The sequence below is a fragment of the Carettochelys insculpta genome, chromosome 11 (assembly GCF_033958435.1).
Source record: "Carettochelys insculpta isolate YL-2023 chromosome 11, ASM3395843v1, whole genome shotgun sequence".
In the NCBI taxonomy this organism is placed as follows: Eukaryota; Metazoa; Chordata; order Testudines; family Carettochelyidae; genus Carettochelys; species Carettochelys insculpta.
Window position 1 is genome coordinate 31,064,101 of NC_134147.1, and position 27,120 is coordinate 31,091,220.

Consider the following 27,120-nt stretch of genomic DNA (forward strand, 5'->3'; position numbering starts at 1 on the left):
GACTGAAAGAAGTGTGTAATGCACTATGTTCTCTTGGCACTGATACCAACCTTCATTCTTTGATTGCATACATTACTGGCAGCCAAGATGATTAGCAATTAACTGAGCACAAGCACTGTGCTAACAGTCTTTTTCTGGTATTTTCCATTGAACAAACATGTCTTAAAATAACTTCCTCCTTTGGGGTGGGTCTAACCATTGGAGGGATTATTTGAAGGTCATTTATCATTGAGTAGCTGACCATGGATCCCTCTAGATGATTGTAAGTTACTTCTTCACTTACAGCTAATGATAGTGTGAAACGCAGAAGGTATCCGTTAGTCTCCTAGCTAAGAGGACATAATTCTTGTCTAATTCCTTTTCCTCTTTAAAGATTGCTGCACCCATATTAGAGCTTTCAGAACCTATTCTGTTCTGTTCTTCCTCAGAATCATGATTTCATGGAAACAAAGAACATCCTGGCTAAAGAAAACTGGAAGTTTGTTCCAAGGGCTCATTCTTGTAGTTTCTAGATTGCCCAGAAGGGGTCATTCCAGAAGCACTTGCAGCCTCTGTTCAGTTGGGAAGTAAATAAAACAGATTATAGCTGGATTTACCACATTGTGACCCTATTTCAGCCATTCAAGGCTTTTTGTAAATTCTCTGATTAAATGTAGTTTTAATATTTTTGAACCTAGTGAAAGGGATTATGGATTTTTTTGCCACATTTGTCCACTTAAATCATAACTTTCCACAATCCTTCATATCTTGTAGGTGTTAAATCTACTTGCTTTCTCATTTCTGCATCTGTTAAAAGGGATGGGAAATAAAGAATCTCCTCCACATTTGCACTTTATAGTTGAAGAAACTAAGGCAGAGGAAACAGTTTGCCTGAAGTTGCCGGATGGAGTTGATGTAAAATCATGTGGGAGTGAGGATGGAGATCTGACTTGTGTGCCAATCATAAAAAAAAAAAAAAAACCCACTTCTTTTTTTAAAAAAAGAAACTGGCTTGATCACTTTCAGGTTGACAAGGAGCACTTTGTTTTGCTTTATTAATTTTCAGAGACCAAGAATCTAACTTCAAATGTCCTCCTATCTGTGTCAGTGATTGGATGTATTTTTAGTGGGCTCTGAAATGCTTGTGATGAATTCATGTGACAAGGGTAGTTCACATGTTTGAGTCACTGTTGATTTCTAGAATATCCATTCAGGGTTTTTGCCAACATGCATAGAGTACTCCTGCTTCACATTACAGTGATACTGCTTCATCAGGCTAGAATTTAGCTCAGCATGGCTGGAGCCAGTCTCTGCTAACCCCGTTCTGTAGTACAGCATGTTCAAGCTAAGGAGAGGCATTTGAGTAAACTGCAAAATTCCTTCACTTCAGAACCAGCATGGAAACCTCACAGACTTCTTTGGAAACAGTATGTTTTTTCTTTTCCCCTCCAATATGGTGATGATGAGCTGTAAGTGTGTCTAGTTTGCTACATAGACTTGTGCATGGGCAATGATTATCTAACCTCAGCATTTGTCAGGCACAGCTGCCAACATCGGTATATTGCTTTACGGTTCTGTATGAGAGCTGCTATTTATTACTTCTGAAGAAAAAAAATTAAATATCTCTGTTCTTTCTCTGTGGAACTAAATAAGCACATTTCTTCATCTTATATTTGTGTGGAGAGAGACTTGAAATTTGCATATTGCAGTATCTGTTGTTGCCCCAATTCTGAGTATGAAATACTAGAAAAATAATTGTGCTATTCATGGACTACTTTTTGTAAATGTTCTGTTTAATTGTGTGGCTGGCTCTTGTGTTGGGAGATTGTTCATGTGTAAAATAAAATAAAGCTATGTTTGGTTCGATGACTGATTGGAAATCATTATTGATTCAAAAGGTCTTTGTCTTTAGGCTTCTCGTTAGGGCCTGTTCAACTTATAATAATATGTGACTTTTTTTTCCTGCCTAATAACTCAGGGTTAGACTTGTCCTGCAGTGGTGCACAACAGAGATGTTGAAATTGAGTCTTGAGCAGAATAGAATGCTAAAATTTGAGAAAGTGCAAAGCACAGATTTGCCTGCCAATAAGTCCAGAGGAAGCCAATATGCTGGTATTAAAATATAGGATCATTTTTTAAGAATTAGCATAAAATTTATTCTTATGCTAGTATGTAGGCAGTTTACTCACATAACTCCTTGCTCTTTAAGTGAAGACTGTACCTCTTCTGGCATCCCTCCACCTGTGTGTCCTGGTTTTACAAGCAGGCTTTGTGGATGACTTTGAAACTGGGAACTTGAACAATAAAACAGTGATGATTCTTTGACTCCTGGCAAGTAGTACAATATCCTTAAAACTGGCTGAAAATTATACTTGTTTTGCAGTGACTAAAATTGTCTGTAAATGCTACTGAAAGTGAAAATACTTAATGTTTTCTAGTTTGAGGGATCCAAACAGATTTTTCCACACAGTGTGTAAACTTAATTTATTTTCTGTCTTAACAGTTAATGTTTTCAGTGTAGGCATTGTTTGAAACAGTTGTGGTTTTTTTAATACTCCCTCCCTCTTTTGAGTCAGCAATCCTGACACATCCTGAGCATTTGTTTTAGAGGTTATAAAAGGTCAGCCTGCTGTGGCTGCATCTAGCTTACCATCCAACTACAACTTGTATCAGGAGATATCAGAGGGAGAAGGGTGGAGGAGTGGCTGCAAATAAATGGAGATCCATAGGAAAGAAAATGACATACTGTGTTGGCCTCTGTATTCTTGCTTGCAGAGCACAGAGCTGCTTTGTTGGGACAGAATGTGAAAATAGCTGAAGCATTTAAACTATTTGCATTTATTTGTGTATGCTTTCTCTCATATTACTCAGACTAGTATATCGAGCCATTACAAATCCAAAAGTGATTTGCAAGGAAAGAAATTGGGCTTGTGCACGTTTTTTGATTTATAGAGAAGGACTGAAAATTTGAAAAATATTTATCTGAATTTCTAATGCAAAAAAACAAGAAAAGTCTAGGCTGGCAGGCTGTGGCTGGAGAATGAGTGTGAGAGACTAATGAAAGCTGGATTGTTTAGAGTGGAAGGACTTCTTAGTCTGCTAAAATGTTTTTGATAATTGAGGTTGAGTCTGACACCCTCAAGACCTGAGCAGTGCTGAACCATGTTGCCTAGCACCATTACCACTGCTTACTGGGCTCTTAGAAGGCATTTAGGGGTAAACTGCAGCTGAACAACAGCACAGAACACTGAAGAGCCAGGAGTGGTGGCTGTGAACAGACTTTGAGACCATGGCAGATGTGAGCGCCCCCATAAGTGGGCATCTAGCTAACTAAAATCCTGGATGTTGCTGGACCAAAGAGTGCCAGACTAGAGAGTTTCAACCTGTACCTGTGTAATTTATATTTTGACTAAAGAATTTTTTTTTTTAAAGGGGCACAAGATAATCCTTTAAAATTAAACCAGCAACTTTGCAGGTCACCTTTAAAGGAAGGAAAATGATTTTATTGCTGAAAACAATGGCAGAGGTGGAATTTGCATTAAGAATACATTTCTTTTAGTGTTGGCAGTTCTGGGATTTTTGTACTAGGTCACTAGCAAGTCTTAGAGCAGGACAGAGTTATGTTACACATTGCTAACTGCCATGTTCCCTCTAATTTTTTCCATCCATGGGAGGAATAAATTTTATTATGTGCACCAAGGCATGTGAAGATGTGCACCACCAGTGAAATATATGCTGTTGGCTGTGGGTGCTCTGCTAATCAGCTGGACAGCACATGAATCTCTTCTGGGTGGCCACCCAAGCACTTAGCTTCCTGGGAACACTGGCTATCTGCCCTACAAAACTGGAATTTACAGCACCTTATATTGGTGACACAAGCTTTTCACTCAGGGTAACAGTTTCAATCTGAAGCCAAGGTATTTATTCTAATCCTGGGAGGTCCAGTTGGTGGTTCTCAAACTATGGGATGCCAGAGTGCATCGTGTCGCTATAGCCAGTGTTAGACTTGCTAGAGCCTAGGACTGAAGCCAAAGTCCAAGCCCCACTGTGCAGGCCCAGAACTGGTAGGGCCCTGGATAAAGGCTTCCTGCATGGGGCTGGAATATCCCATGTGACTCAATATTTACTACCTTACCTTACCCTGCGTTTTGTACACAGTACCGTGAAATATTATGGAGAGAGCATAAACTAAAACCAAAGAAATACTGAAACCCCATATTTAAAATGACATGTGACTTCATTGTTTGGGCGGCAGGGAAGGAGTAGTTCCAGGGTTATGACAGCAGTGTGGATAAGAATATCGTTCTTGCATAGTTTGAAAAACTGTGGGAAGGAAACAGAAGGGAGACCAGTACAGGAGAACCAGTTTTAGATTATAGGGAGTGCGTGACTACAGATCAAGACACAAAATATGGTACACCCTCATGAAGAGTGTACAATCATTTAGAATTGGATTCAAGGCTAGATGGGAAAACAGTGACAAGTGTTGGGACACTGGTTATGTCTACATATCAAAGAAGAACCTGCAGCTGGCCTGTGCCTGCAGAATCCCGGGTGTAGGCTGTGGGGCTGCTTTGTTGCTGTGTAGTTGTTCAGGCTGGGGCATAGACTCCGGCTCCTCCTTTGAAGATTCCATGAGCCCAGGCCACTTGCCAAATCCTGGAAGTCTGCACAACATTGAAACTGCCTAGCAACCTGTGTTCTGTAATCCCAAATTGGCTGGCATGGTCACCCTGGCATGTTTCTTGTCTGTGTTGTAGACATACCCTAAAGGTGAGCTGGTGCTTCCTGAAGTGTGGACATAGCACTGTGGATACCTTCTTGTGTCAAAAGTAGGATTTGGGGATTGCCTTCCCATAAAGCAGCAGAGGTGCACTGGTGTAGCTATGCCACTGCAGCAGTTTAGTCAAGATTCTGCTGCGCTGACAGGAGAGCTTCCCCCCTTGCCATGGTTAAGCCACCCCCTAAGAAGTGGTAGTTATGTATCAGTCATGGATACAAGGTTGTAGTGTAGACCTGGCCTTAGAAGATGATGCAAGAACCATAGTAGTTGAGGAGGAACCGATGAATGGATGCTAAAGATTTCAGAAGTGTTAAGGAGAAGTTCTGGCAATTTTCCAGTGATAAGACATTAACAAGAAAGCTATAAAGAGGAATAGGCACTTTGTGGTCAAAGACAACTCCACAGATTTCTGACTTTGAGAGTGGACATAGGAATGACGGACCTAGAAGGAAAACTTTGTTTCCTGAGTGTGCAACAATTTGTGGTTATGGGTATATACCAGAGCTGACAAGCAGATGATGGAACAGAAAAGGTATCCCAGGCTGAAACTATCTTAGAGATAATCTCAGAGGAAGATGGTTAGAGAACAGCACCAAGACCACAACTTTTGTGCAATTCCCTTGGAGGGGAAGATTCAGAAACGAAAGGGAAGCATTTGAAGAGGTGGGATTCAGACCAGTGGGAGACAGTGAGGTCTTGTTCACTATCCCATAGTACAGATTGCATCTCTAAAAACTGGGATTCTCTTGTCTAACCACAGAACTTCCAGACTGGAGAACCCTGGACTGGAGCCTGGCAGCAGAGCTGCAGAGCCATGGATATGAAGCCACTGCAGGAGCCCGTGGCAGAGGACGGAGCTGTGGAGCCGCGGCCTTGGCCACAGCCCTGGGCAGTGGTAGTGGGGCTGTGGCCAGGGCCAAAACCACAAAGTCATAGCCAGGCTATAGCCCTCAGCGGCAGGGCTGCATCCGGTGCTGGAGCCCCCAGCCTGCTGCAGTGAGCGGAGCTGGAAGTTAGGGCCAATGGTAGGAGCTGCAATGGGCAGCATCCAGGCCAGGGCTGGAATCAGTGTGGAAGTGAGCTGGGGGCTGGTGGCAGGGGGTGTCTCACCTCTTTCCCCACCTTCCATAGTATAGAAAATCCCTTGTTTGGGACTGATCAGGTCCTGAGGGTGCCAGACCTGGGAGATCCAACCTACATTGAAAACTGCCCCAACATTTGATGCCCTTCTCCTTTATCAGCATCTTTATTACACCTGATTTTAACTCTTTGTCTCAGGTCTGTCTCATTTGCGTTTAACTTCATTTACATGTTGCCCTGTGGACCACCAGCTAAAAAGGAGTGCATATTTTAGGGAAAACTCTGGGGAAAGAAAGTGCTTAAAAGATTGAAAAGAAACACATTTTTTTAGGTAATCTGATGGGCAGTCACTTTACAGCCAGGGAGAACAGACTGGAATCTGCTCTGTCAGTGTTTTAGTAACAGCTGATGTTACTGTCAGATTTTATCAGAGGCTTTTATCCATGTCATTGATTAGTCAAGTGAAACTTCATGAGTTTCTGGGATTAGACCCTTAGTTCATGGTCCCATGTCTGCACTAAAGTGCTACCGTGGCACAACTATCTGTTCTTCTGTCAGCATAGATAATTCATTGGTAGCTGTGTTGATAAATCGCAAGATAGAATTATTCTATCTACACCAGGGATTAGGTTGCTATAGATCCAGCTCTTGTGTGTGTTCATTTTTTTTATGCCTAAGAGATGTAGTTATGCTGCTGTGAATTCCCATTGTAGAGCAACCATGAGTTTAGCGATTATGCCAAATTGAGGATTAATTCAGCAATGATGTCTTGCAAATTATTCCTATTTAAAAATACAAAAATATTCCTATTTAAAGAAAAGTTGCTGTATGCCAGTCACTGACTGTGGCAATCTATTCCATAATCCATTGGTCATGTAAAGACATTTTGATCAATAATTAGCATTGAATTCTATCTCTGAAGATTTGCAAAAGCAGCAAAATATTCTGGCATGGTCCTTGTAATCAGTGTCCCAGTTTACAGTTGATATTCACATGCTTGGTTTTTTGTAACGTGCGATAATAGGAGTCTTTCTAGATGAATCATTCATGTCTAAATCACAGATCACAGCAGATCTTTTTTAGACTGGTAGGAAGTTATTAGCAATTTAGTTCATTGACTTATGTGGTCATTTACTAAATTAGTGAACAACTCTGGCAAATGGACCTGATTAATGTGAAAATTACTTGCTGATGTAAAGATTTTATTAGTCTTCCTGCTAGTAGGATTTTGGCAGAGATTTGCCCTGCAGGTACCAATGTTATGTTTTGAGAACAACAGTAAGTTTTGTGGCACCTTATAGACCAACAGATATTTTGGAGCATGAGCTTTCATGGGCAAAGACCTGCTTCATCAGATATTGTTATGTTGTGTATCTAACAACCATCAGTGGGTTCAGATTTTCAGTGTTTGTAGCCCAGCCCATTGCTGATAAAACAGTAGTCATATGATCATTAACTAGTGCAACAGACACCCCTTCCCCCAGAAAAAAACCCTGCACTGATGCTTTGCATGGGAATTCAGGCTCTATAGTGTTTGGCAGGGAATTGGGACACCTACAGAAATTCATGAAACGTTCTTGGAGCATTTTTTTAATTTTTGGGGGGAAAATTCTCTAGTTGTTAGCAAAGCTAAGTGGTATTTTTGAATCTAAGTTACAATGTACACACTTTCAGGACTTTAATTTTTTACTGTATGGTTATTTTTGCTTCATTGTCTTAGAGCAATGGTGGGCAACCTGTGGCGTGCCTGTGGCATATCAGGGCAATCCACTGGCAGGCTGCAAGACATTTCCAAACATTGACCAGCCACAAGCATGGCCCCCCGCAGCACCAAGTGGCCATGGCTCACCGTTCCCAGCCAATGAGAGCTGTGGGAAGTGATGCTGGCCCCAGGGACATGCTGAGACTCATGCTGTGGGTAGTTGTGCCTGCAAACAGTGTTAGCAAAATGTCTCACATCTCCTCCAGCAGACTACCTGACGGGCTACAAGTTGCTTCCCACTGTCTCAGAGCATTCATTCTGCTCTATGCCTCCTATGGATCAGTGAATTCGGAAACTGAACCTCTGCCTCGCCCTCCAGTAACTGTTGAAAATTTATTATGACCAATAAATATTTCTTAGAGGGTCAGAGCACAATCCATATAAATTAGAATTGTGTTTAGACTCCAGACTGATCTATATTCCAAAAATATGAGGTAGAAACAAAAGGCTAAACCTACCTGAAAATGCTGTAGTGTTTTAGATTGCAACTTTATTGGTAACTGTAAATCCCTAGCACTATTAGAATAACATCTAGGCATTTATACGAGAGGGCCTGGACATCTAGCTTTGACTGTGGCTTCTCCTGATATACGGTGGTATTACGAAGTATGCTTTCAACCCATTTTGTGTTATGTAGCGTAAAGAATGACTCACTTATGAGGAAGAATGACAAGCATTTATATGGTATGACTGATGGGTTGTCTTTCAGTCCTAATGAAAAAGCCATCTGTAACTTGATTGTTTTAGTTAGTTTGAAGTTCAGAGACTATGGTCTGATTTTCAACTTGCTTATCGAAGTAGGAATCCTTAATGTACCTGAAAAGGAAATAGGGGTATGCAGCTATTTGCTCGGTTTTGGAATTGGGTGCTGTGATTAAATATTGAGGATAAAATACGGGTACTCAAAAGGATTTGCTTTAAAAGGGTACTATAAATCCGGTTCTTGTTTTTGCCCCATTGCATAATACAAGAGCATCCAAGGAATGTGAAAAATAATAGAAAAAAATATCTAAAACAGGACATTAATTTTGTATTCACAGGTTTATATATGAGGTTTGATAGTGAATTTATTGAGATTAGAAAGAATTAGACCCTTCTGTAGGAAAAATGAAAGCATCTCCAATAAAATGTACATACATTCTAAAAGAAATATAAGAATTGTCTTCAAGAGGGAAACTACTGTAAAATAAGCTAGGTTGAGAACTTAAAAGCACAAGAGCTTTTCTGTACTAGCACGTACTCCTTTTCCATGCTAAAGCTGTGACTGTGCAGCCCTCTTTTATGGGGGGAAGGGGAGAAGTGAATTGCCATGCCCATTAGTGTGCTCTATGAATTCTTCTGTACAGACAGTGGCAGATGTTTGAAATAAGATTCCTGTTTGTGTTAATATAAGCTTTTTCAATTTATATCTGCAGTGATCATTTTGGTATTATAGCACAGCAATAATGCACACTGCAGTTCACACCCCATCATCTAAAATACAGGACTGCATAGACAAGCCCTTCGTGAGTACTCTTTTGACAGTTTAACTTAATCTTTTTACAAAGCGGATGCAACTAAACTGCAGAAAGGTACAGTTAGTGTAGAATAAGTGTTCATGTTGGGAGCTACTGCAGAATACCTATTCTGCCCTTTCCTTATGTTAATAAGCCTTTAATAGGGATCTAAATCCCGTTTCTTGGATTAGTTAATTTCTTATTGACTGAGAGGAGCGGGCAAGGCAGTTTTCTTACAAGCAAGTTAATATTTAATTGTCCACTGTGTGTTTTCCTCTACCTGCTTATGAAGCCTCTGGTACTAGCTACTGTCTGATCCAGCATGGCAGTACTTTTGTTTCTGTTTGGAACTAAAGGGTTGCACACTTCATTACTTCTGCATGTCTCTCACTGTGCACACCAGGGATTCTTTGTTTCCTCTTCCTCCAATTCTTGTCTTGTTTCTTAGAACTCAAATGTGAAATTGTGGAGTTATTAACTGTGGTTTGTAACCTATCCTTTAAATCCACTTTGGTACCAAATGACTGGAAGACGGCCAATATAACGCCAATATTTAAAAAAGGCACTAGAGGAGACCCTGGCAATTATAGACCGATAAGTTTAACGTCAGTACCAGGCAAATTAGTAGAAACACTAGTAAAGAATAAAATTGCAAGGCATGTAGAAGAGCACGAATTGTTGGGCAAAAGTCAGCATGGTTTCTGCAGAGGGAAGTCGTGTCTAACTAATCTATTAGAATTCTTTGAAGGGGTTAATAAACATGCGGACAAGGGGCACCCAGTGGACATAATATACCTAGATTTCCAGAAAGCCTTTGACACGGTCCCACACCAAAGGCTTTTATGTAAATTAGGTGGTCATGGGATAGGAGGAAAGATCCTTTCATGGATCGGGAATTGGTTAAAAGACAGAAAACAAAGGGTGGGAATAAATGGTAAATTTTCACAATGGAGGAGGGTAACTAGTGGTGTTCCCCAGGGGTCAGTCCTGGGACCGATCCTGTTCAACTTGTTCATCAATGATCTAGAAAATGAGGTAAGCAGTGAGGTGGCAAAGTTTGCAGATGACACCAAGTTGTTCAGGACGGTCAAAACCAAAACAGATTGTGAAGAACTACAAAAAGATCTCAGCAAACTGAGTGATTGGGCAGCAAAATGGCAAATGAAATTTAATGTGGGTAAGTGTAAGGTAATGCATGTTGGAAAAAATAACCCAAATTACACGTACTACATGATGGGGTCAAATTTAGCTACGACAGATCAGGAAAGGGATCTTGGAGTTATAGTGGATAGTTCTCTGAAGACATCCACGCAGTGTGCAGCCGCAGTTAGTAAGGCAAATAGGATGTTAGGAATTATTAAAAAAGGGATCGATAATAAGACAAAAGATATCATACTTCCCCTATATAAAACTATGGTACACCTACATCTTGAGTACTGCGTGCAGATGTGGTCTCCTCACCTCAAAAAAGATATATTGGCATTAGAAAAGGTTCAGAAAAGGGCGACTAAGATGATTAGGGGCTTGGAACGGGTCCCATATGGGGAGAGGCTAGAGAGACTGGGACTTTTCAGTTTGGAAAAGAGGCGATTGAGGGGCGATATGATAGAGGTATATAAAATCATGAATGGTGTGGAAAAAGTGAATATAGAAAAATTATTTACCTTTTCCCATAATACAAGAACTAGGGGACACCAAATGAAATTGATGGGTAGTAGGTTCAAAACTAATAAAAGGAAATTTTTCTTCACACAGCGCACAGTCAACCTGTGGAACTCCTTGCCCGAGGAGGCTGCGAAGGCCAGGACTCTATTAGGGTTTAAAAAAGAGCTTGATAAATTTTTGCAGGTTAGGTCCATAAATGGCTATTAGCCAGGGATAAAGTATGGTGCCCTCGCCTTCAGAACAAGGGCAGGAGATGGATGGCAGGAGATAAATCACTTGATCATTGTCTTCTGTTCTCCTTCTCTGGGGCACCTGGCATTGGCCACCGTCGGCAGATGGGATGCTGGGCTGGATGGACCTTTGGTCTGACCCAGTATGGCCATTCTTATGTTCTTATATGTTCTTATGTTCCCGAGCACACTGGGCACAGTGGAGTTGGTGGGTATAATGGAAGGTGTTAGCAATTTCGTCATTTGGGTCTTTGATCTATATGCAGTTATAGGCTTGGTTTGTCTATTACTGAAATGCCAGGGCTCAGCATGTCTCTCCCTTAGTTTTCCTATTTTCACCAAAGTCAATAGTGTTCTGCCTACTGTCATCTAGAACAGAGCCCTGAAATTGTGGAATTGATTGGATGGACCCTTCCAATTCGATTACATTTTATCAAGTTAAGTGTAGGACCTCAGTTGGGTTGGCCAGTTACCTAGAGTATTGAGACACATACTGCAGGAATCCTACGTGAGTACGGAGATTACAGTCCAGTGATTAGAACAGGGGGTCTGTGATGTGTGGCTCCAGAGCCACATATGGCTCTTTAAGGATGTCTTTGTGGCTCCTGGCACTATAATGGCAAAGTTTAAAAAAAAAAAAAAAAAAAAAAAAGAGTCCTGTGTATTTTCAATAAATGGTAAACATGCTACAGTAAATGTGTCACATTAGAAATTGTGTGCACGGTTTTTAAAATGGTGGTTACAAAAAGTACAGTTTGACATTATTTATTAAGGACCAGCTTGTAGTCACGTGTATTGTGGTTCTTTGAGTTTTTTACTGAATTTTAAAAAAAGTCTCTTCTTGCTATTTTGGTTGCCAACCCCAGGTTAGACATTCCTGGAGTGAACAGTCCCATCTTTTCTATGTAACATCTAATCTGAAATTAGTGGGTCACTTTTCTCTCTGTGAACTGGAGGGACTAATTAGCTATTAAGAAAGTAACAGTATAATGAGTTTCAGGGGACCTCAGATCCTAAAATTTCTATAGGTGACCTGTGATGATTAGCCATTAAGCCTTATTAACACTAAAATTCAGTTATTTATCACTACATATCCATAGGTTTCCACACGCTTTACAAAAAAGGGTTTTCTTATTTCCACTTTACAGATGAGTAAAATAAATCGCAGAGAGGGAAAATTATTTACCACCTGCAGAGTGGGGAATAAAATGAGAATCATATCTGGGAGACAGTTATAACAGGATAGATGACACAAAAGTTATTCACGTTGAGCTAAATGCTAATCATTTCATAGTGGTTCTGTTACAGGGTGCAAAAACCAATTTTGGTGCAGGAAGGAAGGACATGTAAACAATGACTCTTCTTCATTCAGGTTGATGAAGGGTCAGTTCATTTCTCAGGTGCTGCTTAGCTAACAGGAAAGGGAGGGAATTTAGAAGGTTCCATGGCAGTTGAAAAGTTGATTGTGGCATGGGTGGACTCAGACACCAGCAATGCACAGTCCAAGACACACCCTGAGTGCCCACCTTGGATATGAGGCCCCCAGTCTGGAAAAATACAAGGTACTTTTGAGGTGCTTTATTCCAGGTAATGGAGTTGAGCTCAGAAAATGGTAGGAAGTGGGTGTATTGAAAGTTCTTTCTGTTACCCGCACAAATTTCTTATCCTTTCCACACTCAGGGACAAACATACCTTTACCCAATCCGTAGGGCTCAAGGCGTGACACTTTTAAATTAAACTCCCACCCTTACCCAATTCCTAGGGCTCAGGGCGTTATTCCCTGTGGGTAGGCAGGATCTGTGCCACTGAAAAAGCCTCACACAGTACTATTCTTATTCTCTGTTTATTTACAATTACCAAGAAAGCAGAATACATGGTAAGTATGCAGTATCGTGCTCACCAGTCCTGATAAGGCAGGCAGGCAGGTAGGTAGACTTCCACTGTTGGGACAGACAAAGTCACTCTCTGGATGCTGGTTGCTGCACCTCAGGGTCTTGGGGGTGAGTCCTTAGGGTGTTCCTTCTTCCCTCCTGTTGGATGTTCTGTTCTTCTTTCTCTCCTTGATGTTCTGTTCTTCTTTTTCCCCCTTTCATATTCAGTTCCTCTTCTCCCCTTCTTGGACCCCAGTTTTTGGTAGTGAAACTTGAGTCCTGCTTAACTATACCTTGACCAATTATTTTAGCACAATTTTACTAACCAGTTATAACCTATGGTAACAGAATTACCTAACCAATCATAACCCACCACCTTAACTGATTTACACCAAACAAACTTAATTATACAGCAGACAGGAGCAATTACAAACCAGTCAGAGAATATACAGAAAACAGTAGAAAAGTGAAGACAATCATCAGAGAATGGTGGGTCCACCTCAGCCATTGATAAGGTGTTGCCTGGCAGACAAAATGCTTTACCCACCTTGTGATCTGTTCAGCAGTGGGTGGCACTAGGAGGTGGTCGTCTTCTTAACAGCCTGATATGCTACTATTGTGCTGGAAGGTAGATGGAACGTGAGTATGTGACTTGTAGCTTCACCGTTAATGGCTGCTGCTCTTTAGTCTGGCTGCAGACAAGCTATAGGCCTCTCAAAATGGCTAGAGAAACCAGATTGGTTATACTGTCATGCTTTCCAGCAGTAATAGCCAAACCTGACCTGAAGAGAGAGCCACTGTCAGCTTAATATCAGCATTAAGATCATAGTAAAATGATCTATGTGGCTTGAAGGCAGATAGCACCAGGTATGTCTCCTAGAAAATCTCAGGATGCTTTTTGGTCATATCCTTTCAGGTAACTGAAATCATCCCTTCAGGAAATTCAGACACTTTTTTTAAAGTTTGAGCTATGTTCTTTCTGCCTACCTGGCAATTGCTGAACTCTGCAGCTTGTATTTACCTTTCAATAGCAGGATTGCCAGCAGGTCTTCCTGGAGGCATGGGAAACAACCAAAAGTAGTCATTTGGAGACCTTTTGCTGAAGTTGCTACTCTTTCTGAGGAAGGCAGGATTTTAACTCCATTCATGTTCTTTTGGCTTTTTCATTGCTTGTGGAGGTAGCAAGTTAAGTACAGCCTCTAAAGCAATGTGAGCTGGTGGATCCCGTTACTGCTGAACAGGGATTTGGTTATGCCAGTGGTTCTCAAGCTATTTACCCAGAGCTGCATATGTGGACCACAGTGTGTTATGTGGGCCACATCCAATATTTACCTGTACAAGCCTGAGGAGGTTATGTGGTTTGTAGATCAATGAATCCATCGCCCTGTATCAATAAGTCAACCAAAGAGCGTGGTATTTAGGCCTGTTGGAAATGTTTTGATCAGAGAAGTTATTAAACTGGCAGGCCAATTTCTGCCAAAAATAGAGCAAGTTCCCAAATCTCAGGTGCCTTTTGGATTGGTATTGAATCCTGAAACTAGAACTGAAAGGTCAATGTGAATTCTGTTTCTGTACTGGAGCTAAGTTCCACTCTGCATGTATGGTCATACATACTGTATGAAAATGTTGTAACTGTGTGACTGAATCAAAACTTCATTAGCACTAGTGATATATCTGCCCCATAAGATGTAGTTATCAGGGCCTTCACAACCCCTGCCTTGTCTATACTAGGGCAGTTTTTCAAAAATGCCTTGCCTTTGCTGTTACACTACTAGTTCCACTTCACTGGCTGTCTGCAATATCAGAAATCTCTTATTTAAGCTAGCTGCCAGCAGTTTAAAGCAACATCACATAAATGCTGCTCCAAAAATGTAAGAAGCATGATCAGCTGCCAGCCACTCCAAATTTTGTTTTACTAACTTTGGTAAAGTTGAACTATTAGTAATAATCAGGAATATTTGAAAAATTCCCTGATATAAGCAAACTTTATTCTCTTAACCTTGTACAGGGAGCCCTCTACTGGCTAATTATAACCATAACATTTTGTCGCTTGACAGTGGGAAGTTGTGTTGGGTGTAGCTTATTATTCAGACACCTAGGATTGGTATTTGTTTAAAGTCCACACCCACACCCACACCTGTGATACCCTGGATGCTGCACAGTGATTTAAACTAACACAATTATTAAAAGCACTTTAAAAACAATAAGAATGTCTTTCTGAGATCAAATAGATCAGGTAAAGGAACTGGGCATGGGGGTTGGGTCGTATAGGAAGAAGGCAAAGGTCTCATGTATGAGGCTAACCATAACTGTATTTAAAAGTAGAAAATTAATGAATTTCATATGGAGGATAATAATGGGGGTAAAGAGACTGGGACAGATGACTAGGAGAAGCAAACGTCTAAAATCTTTAAGGCAGGAGGAGTTGAGAATATGAATATACATCTAAACTAAGTTCAAGGAGTTGGTCTATAAAGTAGTGAGACTGGTATAAGTCTAGGGTTGTCTCTGCAATGGCAGATAGACAGTGTTTCAGTTACAGCGCTGCTTAGCATGCAGGAGTGACACCACTGTTGTGTGTCCATGCTGTTAGCTGCCAGTGTAGTAGCATGACCAGGCTTGTGGCACTTACAGTGGTATTTGGAGCAGTGCACTCTGGATGGCTATCCTACAGAGCAATTCGCCCTCTTCTGCTGCTGAGGCTTATGGAAAGGTGGCCAGCCATCCGGGGGGTGGGGTCGGTGTTGCACGACATCCTGGGACCTATCCCAATGTCCCATGGTTCATCGCTTTGCATCCTAACAACCCCTCTGCTTCTGTCCTCTATCTCGGGAAGGGACCACGAACTGTTGAAGAAAAAGCTGACAGGTTTCATTAACAAATCACAACTAGTAGTCAAGTTATTCCTTAAGCTGCAACGTGACAAGGAGTCAGACACTTACCTTGCCACGCATCATACATGCAACATGAGATTCATTGTGGCATTCATGGAGGTGCTCACCACAATGGAATACCGCTTTTGTGCTTGGGAAACAAGCAGTGGGATCACATCATTATCAAGTCAGAGATGATGAGCAGTGGCAGCAGAACTTTTGGATGAGGAAAGCCAGTTCCATGGGACAGTGTGGTGAGCTCGCCCCCACTGTGTGATGCAAGGACATAAGAATAGGACCTACCCTGCTGGTGGAGATGCATGTAGTGATTGCACTATGGAAGCTAGCAACTCCAGAGAGCTACTGATTGGTTGTCAGTTTGGAGTGTGAGAGTTAACCATTGGTCTCATGTTGATGGAGGTGTGCACAGCCATCAATCACATCCTGCTCAGAAAGACTGTGACTCTGGACAACATGACTGAAATTGTGAATGACTTTGGACAGATGGGTTCCCTAACAGTGGAAGAGCAATAGATGACACACACATTCCAATTTTGGCACCAGACCACCTCGCCTCTGAGTGTGTTAACTAGAAGAGGTATTTCTTCATGGTTTTCCAAGTGCTTGTGGATCACCATGGGCATTTCACAGAAATTAATGCAGGCTGGTCCAGAAGGCTGCATGAAACACACATCTTATGGAACGCTGGTCTGTTCAGGAAGCTGCAAGTGGGAACTTTCCTCCCGAACTAGATGATCAGCATAGGGGAACTCAAAATGCCCATCATGATCTTGAGACCCCCACAGCTCATGAAGCCATGTAGTGGGAGCTTCTGCAGCAGCAATGAGCGGTTCAGCAAACAGGCTGACCAGGTGCAGTATGACTGTGGCATGTGCTTTTGATCATTTAAAAGTCTGCTGGTGATATTTGTAAGCTGGATGTGGCTGATGGTAAGATCCCTATGATTATAGCCATGTGCTGTACTTGCCATCATATTTGTGAATGGAAGGGTGAAAGCTTCACTCAGGACTGGATTGCAGAGGTTCAGCACCCAGAAGCTGATTTTGAATAGTGAGATACAAGCGATATTAGAGGACCACAACGCAGGGCCATAAGTAACAGGAATCCCTTCAGGCAGCAATTTGATGCTGAAAGTCCATAATACTTGTTGCCATAAATGAGGGTGGAGTGGTTCCAGTACTAGTGGGGAGACTGTAATTGGCACACAGGAGTCACTTAGCACAAAAATACCCATTGTTTTGCAGGAATGTGCTTGCTTAAGTGTTTTCAAACCTAAGAATTTCATTTATTAAAATCGACATACGTTGAACACGCAGGCAGCACAACACATCTGCACGTTGTGGGAAGGAAGCAAGAGAGGGAAAAGGTGAGGCCCTGGAGCATTTACAGATTTGCGTATGTTGAAGTATCGTATGCAGCCCTGTCATCTGATGTGCAGTGCACTGGGTAGTACAGTTCAGCAGGGCTCTACTGCAGCAGAGTGCAGGAGGTCTGGTGGGGAGGGGGTGGCCAAAATGTGTTGGCAGTAGTGGGGGGCATGGAAAACAGTTTTGGGACACTGGCTGCTTGGGGGGCATAGAGGGAGGGGCATTCTAGGAGCTGCTCTGTCTGCAGCAGCTACTGGAGCATGTCAGCTTGGTAGTCCATAATGTTTAAGAGCTGCTCCATGGCTTCGTTCTGGCACTCCCCGTTCTTCTGCTCCCTTCTTTCATTGACCCCCCACTCCTTGAATTCTTTCTTTTCAGCAGCAGACTGAAGCATAACCTCGTGCATCAAGTCATCTTTATTTTTCCAAGGTCACTTCTTGCCCTTTATTGCCATTCATTCGTCAATAACTATAAAGGCTGGGATCCTAAGGTTTAATCTGTGACGTCAAAAAATGCAACATTTTACAGAAGGGGACCGTTATCAACACTACCCAGAGCACAGACACTAGGCAGTTGAAACGCAAGCACTGTTCACTTACCTGTCACTGACTGGCTGTTCCAGGGAAGAGCACGTAAAACACAAGACTCTCAAATGATGGCTTAACCACTGGGACAGAGGATTTCTTTGGGGCAGGACCACTTTGCTGTATTCTGTGTGTCTTGGGGAAAACCAGCACTGGAGGGGGACCTATACTAATAGTGCTCACACATATTTCACGGGCTGTATTCATCCTGGAAGGTAGTTTGCTGGTTAAAGTGACATGGGAAGCAAGGGAGGATCTTCTGTGAGATTGTGTCTTTTGTCCTGGCCCTTACACAGCTTGCCTGTGTGCAGCAATGGTCCCCCTCCAGACACAGATATCTACTCTTATGGCACAGTGGCATAACAATATTACCCTTAATGAGACAGTGAACACAGCAGATGTCACACACCCTGCATAGCTCAGTATCTGCATAACACTTCCAATGAGATCTGTGAGGTCAATTACTGTGAAGTGAGCCTCCATCAACACCCTTTTCTACATCTGACTAGTGCTGTGTTGGTACTAGCAGCACACAGACTCAAGCCTGATTTCTGCACACCTCCTGCCCCATAATTCACTTCAGCACTTCCAAAACTCAATGCTACTTACCAGGTGCCACCTCCGCTGTTTGTGCCTCCCCAACCTCCAACTGTTGTGACTGGCTAACTTCTTCTAAGGTAAAAATAGCTCCTGCTTGCATGTATGTGAGGACACTGAACCATTCTCTGGATCCCGGGTTACCCCCTCCCACACCACCCTCATCTGAGATCATCTTCTTCTTGATCAGTCCACTCTGGGACGAATCCTGAGACCCTGATGAATACACAGGGGATTTTTGAAGTACAGGTTGCCCTCCAAGTATGTTATCTAGCTTGCTATAGAACCAACAGGTCATGGGTGCAGGACTGGCATGGTGGTTTCCCTCCTTCATTAGTGGAATGTGTCTTTCAGCTCCTTCGCTTTAAATCTGCACTGCAGTGTGTTCCAGTCACGACATCTCAAGATCTTACCTCCGTGTATTATCATATGGCAGGAGTGCAGCTGGGGTAAGACAGGCATGGTCACCTGGAAAGATGTGCTGAGAGCACACCATGTGCCCCCAAGCAAACAAGAAGATTTTCAAAATTCTAAAGGAATGGAAAGGGTTAGTCGCCTGTGTGGGTGAGCAGTAGAATTCTAGCCAATGACTAGAATGGAGGGAACAGATATTGTGGGACAGGTACCAGAGGCCTGTCACAGAGCTGTGTGTGCATGGCTTCCATACTGGCACCCCAGCGCTGTATTCAAATGGCACCAAGCACTGCACTTCTTGTCACGGTGTTTTTTCAAGAACACAGCAACTGTGACATTAGTGTGCCACTAGCTGCCTTGTCAACGTGGACACCTTGGGAGCTGATTTATTGCACTGTAACTTGCTGGTGTAGACAAAGTCTAAGAGCTTAGATTAGAAGGTAAATATGAAGCAACATTCATGTTTAAAATTCTCCAGACCAAAACTCCAACATTTGAATGTTCATGTAATAATTTGATTATTTCTTGCATGCTGTTTACTAACTTGCATATATGCCAGTGGGAATTTACTGGGGTTTGTTTTTACAATAACCTGGTTCACAATAAGCATGGAAATAAGCTTTTAGATTTGTTTGGGGAATTATGTGGGTCAAGACCAGATCTTGATAATTAGTTCCTCTTGTGCTAGTGTAGAAACTTGCTAATAACTACATGATTAAACAGAGCATTTTACAAAATATCTGATATCACTGATTATAGATGCTCTGAATAAGCAGGTTTATGATTAACACTTGGTGGGCTGTCAGCGCTCTAGTTGTTCAAGGCGCTCTTGTGGCTAATGAAATCTCAGTACGCTTTGTTCATTATGCACTATGTGGTTTAGTTCATGCACTCTGTATTTAAAAAGTATTCATTTCGTAGAATCCAGAGGTGGCATTTTAAGTTTTAATATCCTTTCCCCTTCAGGTGTGAGAAAATAACCTCTTAGAAGCTTGAACCTAAAATCTGATTTTAGCCAAACTCAGTTCCTTTTTTTTTTTTTAAAAGGAGCCGGTATTCAGCTGGTCCCTCGCCCCTCCCCCTCCCAGCCAATCACACGGCTGGGGCTGCTGAGGATACTGGCCCAAAAAAAGCACTGGCTAAACTGTTTGTCATGTTACAGTTTGGTTTGATGTTGAGTTGCTTGTAAGTGTTGCAGTAACTTTTAAATATTTATTTTGAAAGACAATAAATTGATTTTGCAAATATGTGTAAGAATCCAAGAATATGGAGTGAGGTTTTCAAAAAATGTGCAAGGGATTTTAAATAAAAGCCTTAGACGACTTTTTTACTTTTTAAACTAGAAATATCTCTTGGACTCTGACTAACTGAAGAACTAGTATGGCTATGGTATCAGAGAGAACTGCAAATGAAATCTAGTTGAGAGGGAAAGTAATTTTTATTCAGATAGTTTAATTTTTTTAATTACCCTTTTTGTAGCTCAAGTTCCACATAGGAGAAGAGATCCAGCAAGTCCACCTCTTCATTAGTTCCGATTTGGGAAGGCTCACAATATACATTTGCAGCCTTTGAATCCTCCGGCAAAACCACAGGAAATCAGAACTGACGTTCTTGATCATTCTTATGCTGAAATGCAGCAGATGAAAAAAACCTTATACCTTCTTTGTATGTCATGAAGCAATAGAAAGGGCACAACTCCCATTTATTCCTTTGCAACTTTTTTTTATTCACAGTTTCTGGTACAGTCTGGTGGCTACATCAGGGCTTGTTAACATTTTAAATCAAAAGACCTTGTAAGAGGAAAGCTTTCTTCCTATCTGTTACCTGCAAAGTTAGAAGGAAAGTAACTAATCTGTGATTGGTTTTAATAAGCACAGCAACTTGTGTGCAACATTTCCTTCAACGTAAGGTCTACAGCATTGTTATGTTTGTATGTACCACAGTGGGGGCTTAGTCCTGATTAAGGCCTCAAAGCATCATTGTAATACAAACAATATGCCTTGGGGAATTATGCACTAAAGTATTACAAATTCTGCACACAATATTTTAAAAATCTGCCAATTTTATTTGTCAAATATGGAGGCTCCAGCATTGTATTGGGCAGCATAGGCCACAGGCTGCACAGAAGTGGGAGATCACTGTGGAGCTCTTCCCTGCCCTCCCACACCCTACATCTCTAGAACACAGACTTAGAGGTAAGGCTACATCCAACTCTGACACAGTGCAAGGACTGGGCCTGCCCAGAAACAGCTCACATCCCTACCCCTCTGTGCCCAGATGCACCAAGTATGAGCAGACAGGTTCAGCAAGGCAGGGTCCAAGTGTTTGTTGTTGTTGGGAGGGTTTTTTGTGGGGTTTGAGAAGCAATCACCACTTCAAACAATCCAGGTGTGGATTGAAAAGGTTCTTTGTGGGATTTAGCTAAATCTGTTTTCAAACCAATTAGAACAGAGAGATAGCTGTGCTAGTCTATGTACTATCAAAACAAAAAAGCAGTGCAATAGCACTTTAAAGACTAACAAAATAATTTATTAGGTGATGAGCTTTCGTGGGACAGACCCACTTCTTCAGATCATAGCCATACCAGAACAGACTCAATACTTAAGGCACAGAGAACCAAAAATAGTAATCGAGGTATTTTTGGTTCTCTGTGCCTTAAATGTTCCATCTGTTCTGGTACGGCTATGATCTGAAGAAGTGGGTCTGTCCCACAAAAGCTCATCATCTGATAAATTATTTTGTTAGTCTTTAAAGTGCTACTAAACCGGTTATAGTTAGTTTTATTTTCTGTGTATAGACAAACCATTTCTAGATGAACAACCAGCTTTTGGAGATGCTTTTAAATAAATATTCCATGTTGCAAAACAGATTTGCAGATTTGAAATACTCAGTTTTTCTAAACAAAACAGGATTTTGTCCTTGATTAACCTGTCAAGACATGATCTCATGGTTTTTTGTCTGTCCTGAGACAATGCCAGACACCACTTTGTAAGACTTTTGAGAGAGATCAGGAAACAAAGCTTCCTGGACTACTTAAATTCCTTGAGGAGTAAAGGGACTGCAGCAGAAGGGTGGATAAAGGATTCCCATCTATTCAGCTGGGGTACTGAGTATCGTCTAATATCAACAGTATCAGACACACAGTTGAGCGTTGCCTGCTCCTGAATAATTCAGGGAGGAAAGTGTGGCTTACACCAGTATCAGATCAGACATACAATATTTGGCATAAAAGTAGTACCACATTTTTTGTCTGAGAATTTCCAAATTAACCTATTAACATCTACAACACATCTGTCATTTGTGTCAATTAAATGGTATAGAAATGTGATAACAGTAGGGGTCAGAAAACAGCAGATGTTTCAGTAGTTCAGCCATGCAAAATGTTCTGTGAAGCTAGCTAGTTTCTAATTTTTTTTACTGCAGTGCACAAGCAGAGTCCACTTAGAAGTTTTAAATCCAGTTCTTTACATGTCACATTTATTACAAACTGGCTAACTGAGCTGTCCGTTCCTACACACAGGCTGTACTATGCTAGGAAAAGTAGGAAATGCTGGGGAGCCAGTGGTGCAGCAGTTTTTACCACCATGTCAACTAAGAACGCCTGGAAAAAAAAGTGCTAAAAATTACTGAGCCATGTCTATATTACAGCTTCTCTCATTGCTAACAGAAATGGAAAGTTAAAAGAGCCCAACTGTAAATTAGACAAGGTCATAGATTCTAACAGCTATCACCAGGCTCAAACAGGCGTAATAAGGGAGGATGCAATTGAATGAGTTTTGTATATTGGGTTCCTGACCCCTACTAGCTCTCATTGCTAACATACACAGATTTTTGAATTACCCTGTACTATTATATTGCTGCTTCTCTTCATCATTGGTGGTTGTCCAGGCTTAAACCTGTGTCACGTTCTTTGAGTGCACTCCAGTGTGGGTGACTCTGGACTTTTATATAAAAATATAGTGAAGTCTTGTCTTTACAGAGATTACATGAGTAGGAGTGGGGAAATTATTGTTTAAATTTAAAGGTGGTTGAACCTTTTGTATTTTGCACTTATCCATACAGGGATGCATTCTTGAGGCTTTAGAAACACTGTTTCCTTTTGCATTCCTGAAAGTAAGTTGATCTGTGTCAGGAGTTTGGTAAGGCTCCTGCAGCCTGACAGGGTTCACTGAGCTGGAACTGAGCTCTCTTTTAAGGTTTTGAACTCCATATGCCATAATGGAACTGGTCATCCTTCGTTGTACCCAGAGCAAGAGCAGATTAGGTACATTTGAAAATAATTTTGTGCAACGGGAGAATTGATTTTAAAGCAATTAACAAAGTTGTGATGATTGTGCTGTTCTTACACTGTAAGTGTATCAGATGAATGCTTGTATTGTATGGTTTGTGTATACACAAATAGGTAATGAATATTTAATTTTGGTATAATTTTGTTAGGCATGTATATTGGCAATACTGACAGTGAACAAGACATATGTTGAGACAGTCCATACCCCTAAAAAGTTTGTAATCTGAAAGAGAGATACACAAGAGACTGATATATTGGGAAACCCAGATGGGCAAGTAAGTTGGTATATTTTTGTTAATTTTATCTTGTAAGCATCACAGCAGAGCTAGGACCAAGATTTTCAAAACTACAGGCCTAACACTAAAGTCCATATTTAGGCTCCTATAGAAGTGACCAGTTTTTCAAAAAATGTTGAGTATTTAGCAGGTTCCATTGTCGTCTTAACCTGAGATTTTAGAAGGGATCTATATTTTAAAACTAGGGTTAAGTTTTTAATTGTGTTTTTTTTTTAATGTCACTGAGAAACACTGTAATGAATTTAAAATTCCAGGGCATACTGTTACATTTAACATTGCACATCTAAAACTTTTTTCTGCTGCAAAGCCCATCTTACATTGAAAAAACAAAATTTAATTCAGAAATCTAATTTCATCATCAACAACAACAACCATGGGCTCAGCGCCCATTAGCGTCTGGTGCCTCCCTCTCTATTTATTTTCATCTTTGCCTGCCCAGTGCAGAGTGGCTTAGTTTCTGTAGACTAGCTCCACACCCATCTACTCTATCATCTACCTGTTCTCTGTGGGGCCTGCCTCTCCTATTCGAACCTTTCACTTCATGGGGGGTTCTTCATTCTTTCAGTTTAAACAAACTAGTTTCTGGTGAAGTGCACATTAAGGTTTTCATGCACTAGCAGAAGCCATAATTTTTGAGTTTCAATGGGGGTGGGGGCAGCCTACAAAACATTTTCCACTGCAGGTAAAGTTGTTGTGGGCTGCTCTGTGTAGTTGTTTTAAAACCTTGTTTTACATGACTATATTTTGGTTAAAAATTGACCTGTCAGTAACACTTCCAACTATCAGGAATATCTCCTCTAAAAATTAAAGGCAAGAAGGTGATATTAATGTGACCAGATTATTTCCTTCCTCTCCCAAAATTTCTCTCTGTGAAGGGTGGAGTGAGATTTTTCCTCTGAGTCTGAACAAATCTAATCTTTGGAATAACTCTGACACTTGCTTCCTTAACTAACATGGGCTATGACAAAATGGGAATTTTTTGTAATATTTTTATGGATTGTACACCTCAGTTTACCTCTGTAGTTTGCATTGCTACTCAGTGGAAAAAAAGTTTAAACTTGCTCTTGGATCTGAGCACAAGACAGGAGGTACATCTCTCATCCGACTAACTGGAGTCGAATGAATGAGTCATGTAAAGAGCTGGTTAAAATTGAGAAATAGCAACAAAAGCTCCAGAGACAGATATGAGAAGTTCAAACATGGAACAATCTGTGCCAAACAGCAGAAAACTCCCAGAAGATGGAATCCATGAACTCACTTGCACTGATTGAGCCAGAATGGACTGTCTCTGAAGTTTATGCTAAACTAAGGACTTTGCAAGGCTGTTGTTATAGTGGGCTAATAAATTCTGTTGTTTGAAGTTGGCCTCACTGAAAATACTTGCTATGGGGCATTGATCCGTGAAAAACATAAGTCTTTGCCCCGGAGTGTCTCAGTTGGGCAGAGCTAATCTCCTGAAACAAGAATGACGAGTCTGAGGCATCAAAGCCACGGGGTCTTCCCTTACGGAGAGCAGGGTACTTTGGTGGTCTGCCACAGAGAAGGATCCATGTTGCACACATGCTCTGTTGCCGTCTTACTCCAATGATGTCCTTTTGACCCTTCCCAGCTGCTGAATGTTCATTCCTCGGAACTTTCTGTACATAAGAGGCAGTCATGCAAGTTTCCTGAAAGACCATGCTTACTGTGGAGTGTGTCTTTCATTCATTCATCCATATTTGTTCTTCTGTTTTGTGCATTTACATATTGAAGTAATAGTCTTTGACTTCTGGAAATGGCAGCATAGGGACAGTTTGATCCCATGGTTAGACATCTGAATCTGCAAACTGTGTTCTTCTTCGAGTGGTCCCCATGGGTGCTCCACAGTAGGTGTCGGGCTTGCCCCAGCGCTGCAGATCGGAAATTTTTAGCAGTCTCTGTCGGGTCACGCATGCGACGATGTGCGCTGGTCCTTCGCGCGCCTTTGGTCACATGTGTGATCTGGTCCCCGCCAGTTCCTCCTTAACCGCCAACGGCTGCAGACGGATTCCACTCCGGCTCCAACGCCTGAGAAAGATAAAAACTATGTTTTAATTTTGTTAATCTTGTTAATAGTTATTAGTTTGATAGTTTAGTTAGCATTGTTGAAGTTGTTCTGTTAAATGTAGATATAGTTTAAAAAAAAAAAAAGGAGGGGAGAGAGAAGAATGGAGGCAGCCGCCTTAAGCAGTCTGCTATCCTAAAAGCTGCGAACATTTTCTTTTTTTCCAGGACTGATTAGCTGTTAAGTGCCCTATTAACATTCAAAGACTTAAACTCCCGCGCCGAGATGTCGTCGCTGGGGTTTAAGAAATGTGCGTCATGCCACGAGGCCATGCCTGCCTCAGATGGGCATAGCGAGTGCATTCGTTGCCTCGGGGAGACTCACATTCCACAAAAGTGTCCTCACTGCTCCAAGCTCACGGCCAGAGCCAGAAAGGACAGGGAAATGAGGCTGAAAATGATTTTATTTGATAAGGCCCTCCAACCTGAACCATCGGAGAAGTCTCATAAAGAGGGGCCCTCAGGGTTGCACAAGAGGAGGGCGGCTTCCCTAACCACCTCTGTACAAAAGAAAAGGAAGCTTTCTCCAGTTTGATCCTTGCCAGTATCACCTGCGAGCAGGATGAGCGGAGCACAGGACTCTAACCTGCGGGCTGCTCAAAGCAGGATAGCTGTAGCGCACACAGCTGCGCAGGGCCTCCGACCATTAAGCAGTCGGCACTGGGGGCACCTCAGGCGCTGGAATCAGCGGCACCGACTCCCACGGCACCAAGCCCTGCGGCACTGACGGCACCGGAGCAGGGGTACCCGGCACGGGACCCAACGGTGCTGGAGGAAACTACCCACACAGTGCCGTGCACAGGGGCACCGAGCACGGCACCCACAACGGCGCCGAGGTCCCCGGCACAGGAGGGGGCGGTGCCTGCTTTGCAGGGACGGGGAAAAGTAAAAGCTAAAACACGGCACCGCAGCCCATCCCTGGAGGCCACCGCGTTGCCGTTATCGCCTAGTTACCCCCCCAGAAATCCATCGGGCAGCAACTCCAATGGCCTGCTTCAGACCTCCATCCCCGTTCCTTCAACCACCATCCCCCTGGCTCAGACAACCTTCACCAATGTCCAGTAGGGACCCCTATGAATACTGTCACAGAGCATCTCCACCGCTCTCAGGATCATCACGGAGGTCACGCTCATCTAGACCCCATGCTATGGTCCCCCGCGGAAAAGACATTGCACATAAACATACTAGAACTCAGAGCAGTGTTCAGTGTGTGCAGACACTTTTGGAAATACCTGCACGGCAAAGTAGTAGGGATAAGTACCGACGACACCACCACCATGTTTTATATCAACTGGCAAGGAGGGGCCAGATCCTGTGCACTATGTGCGGAGGCAGTCCGGTTGTGGAACTGGTGCATTGTCAACAATATAACACTGAAAGCCTCATAGCTACCCGGTGTCCACAACGTGAAGGCGGACCAGCTAAGCAGGCGATTTGCGGTCATGCATGAGTGGCAGATCTGTGGCGATCTGCTCCGACAAGTTTTTCACGAATGGGGGGGTGTTCCCCAAATCAATCTGTTTGCCACTTACAACAACAAACAATGCCCTCAGTACTGCTCCAGAGCAGGCATAGGACAGGGATCCTTGGGGGACGCATTCACGGTGCCATGGAACGGCCCTCTACTCTATGCGTTCCCTCCCATGTTACTCATTCACAAGGTTCTAGAGAAAGCCAAAAGAGAGAGAGCACGCATAATACTGATAGTCCCAACCTGGGACTGACAGCAATG

At 42.2% G+C, this 27,120-nt stretch overlaps 1 protein-coding gene across 7 annotated transcripts in view; it reads left to right on the top strand.

Moving 5' to 3' along the window:
- Positions 1–27,120, top strand: part of TMCC1 (transmembrane and coiled-coil domain family 1) — a 212,625-nt gene that overhangs the window by 138,684 nt on the left and 46,821 nt on the right. The window contains exon 1 of one of the 7 annotated variants that reach the window (XM_075005565.1): positions 1,243–1,406. The exons of the other annotated variants lie outside the window; for them this stretch is intronic. Within the exon in view, the coding sequence (XP_074861666.1) occupies positions 1,377–1,406 (30 nt within the window). The 5' untranslated portion in view covers positions 1,243–1,376. Of the gene's footprint in view, positions 1–1,242; positions 1,407–27,120 lie in introns of those variants that run through there. 7 annotated transcript variants of the gene reach the window in all.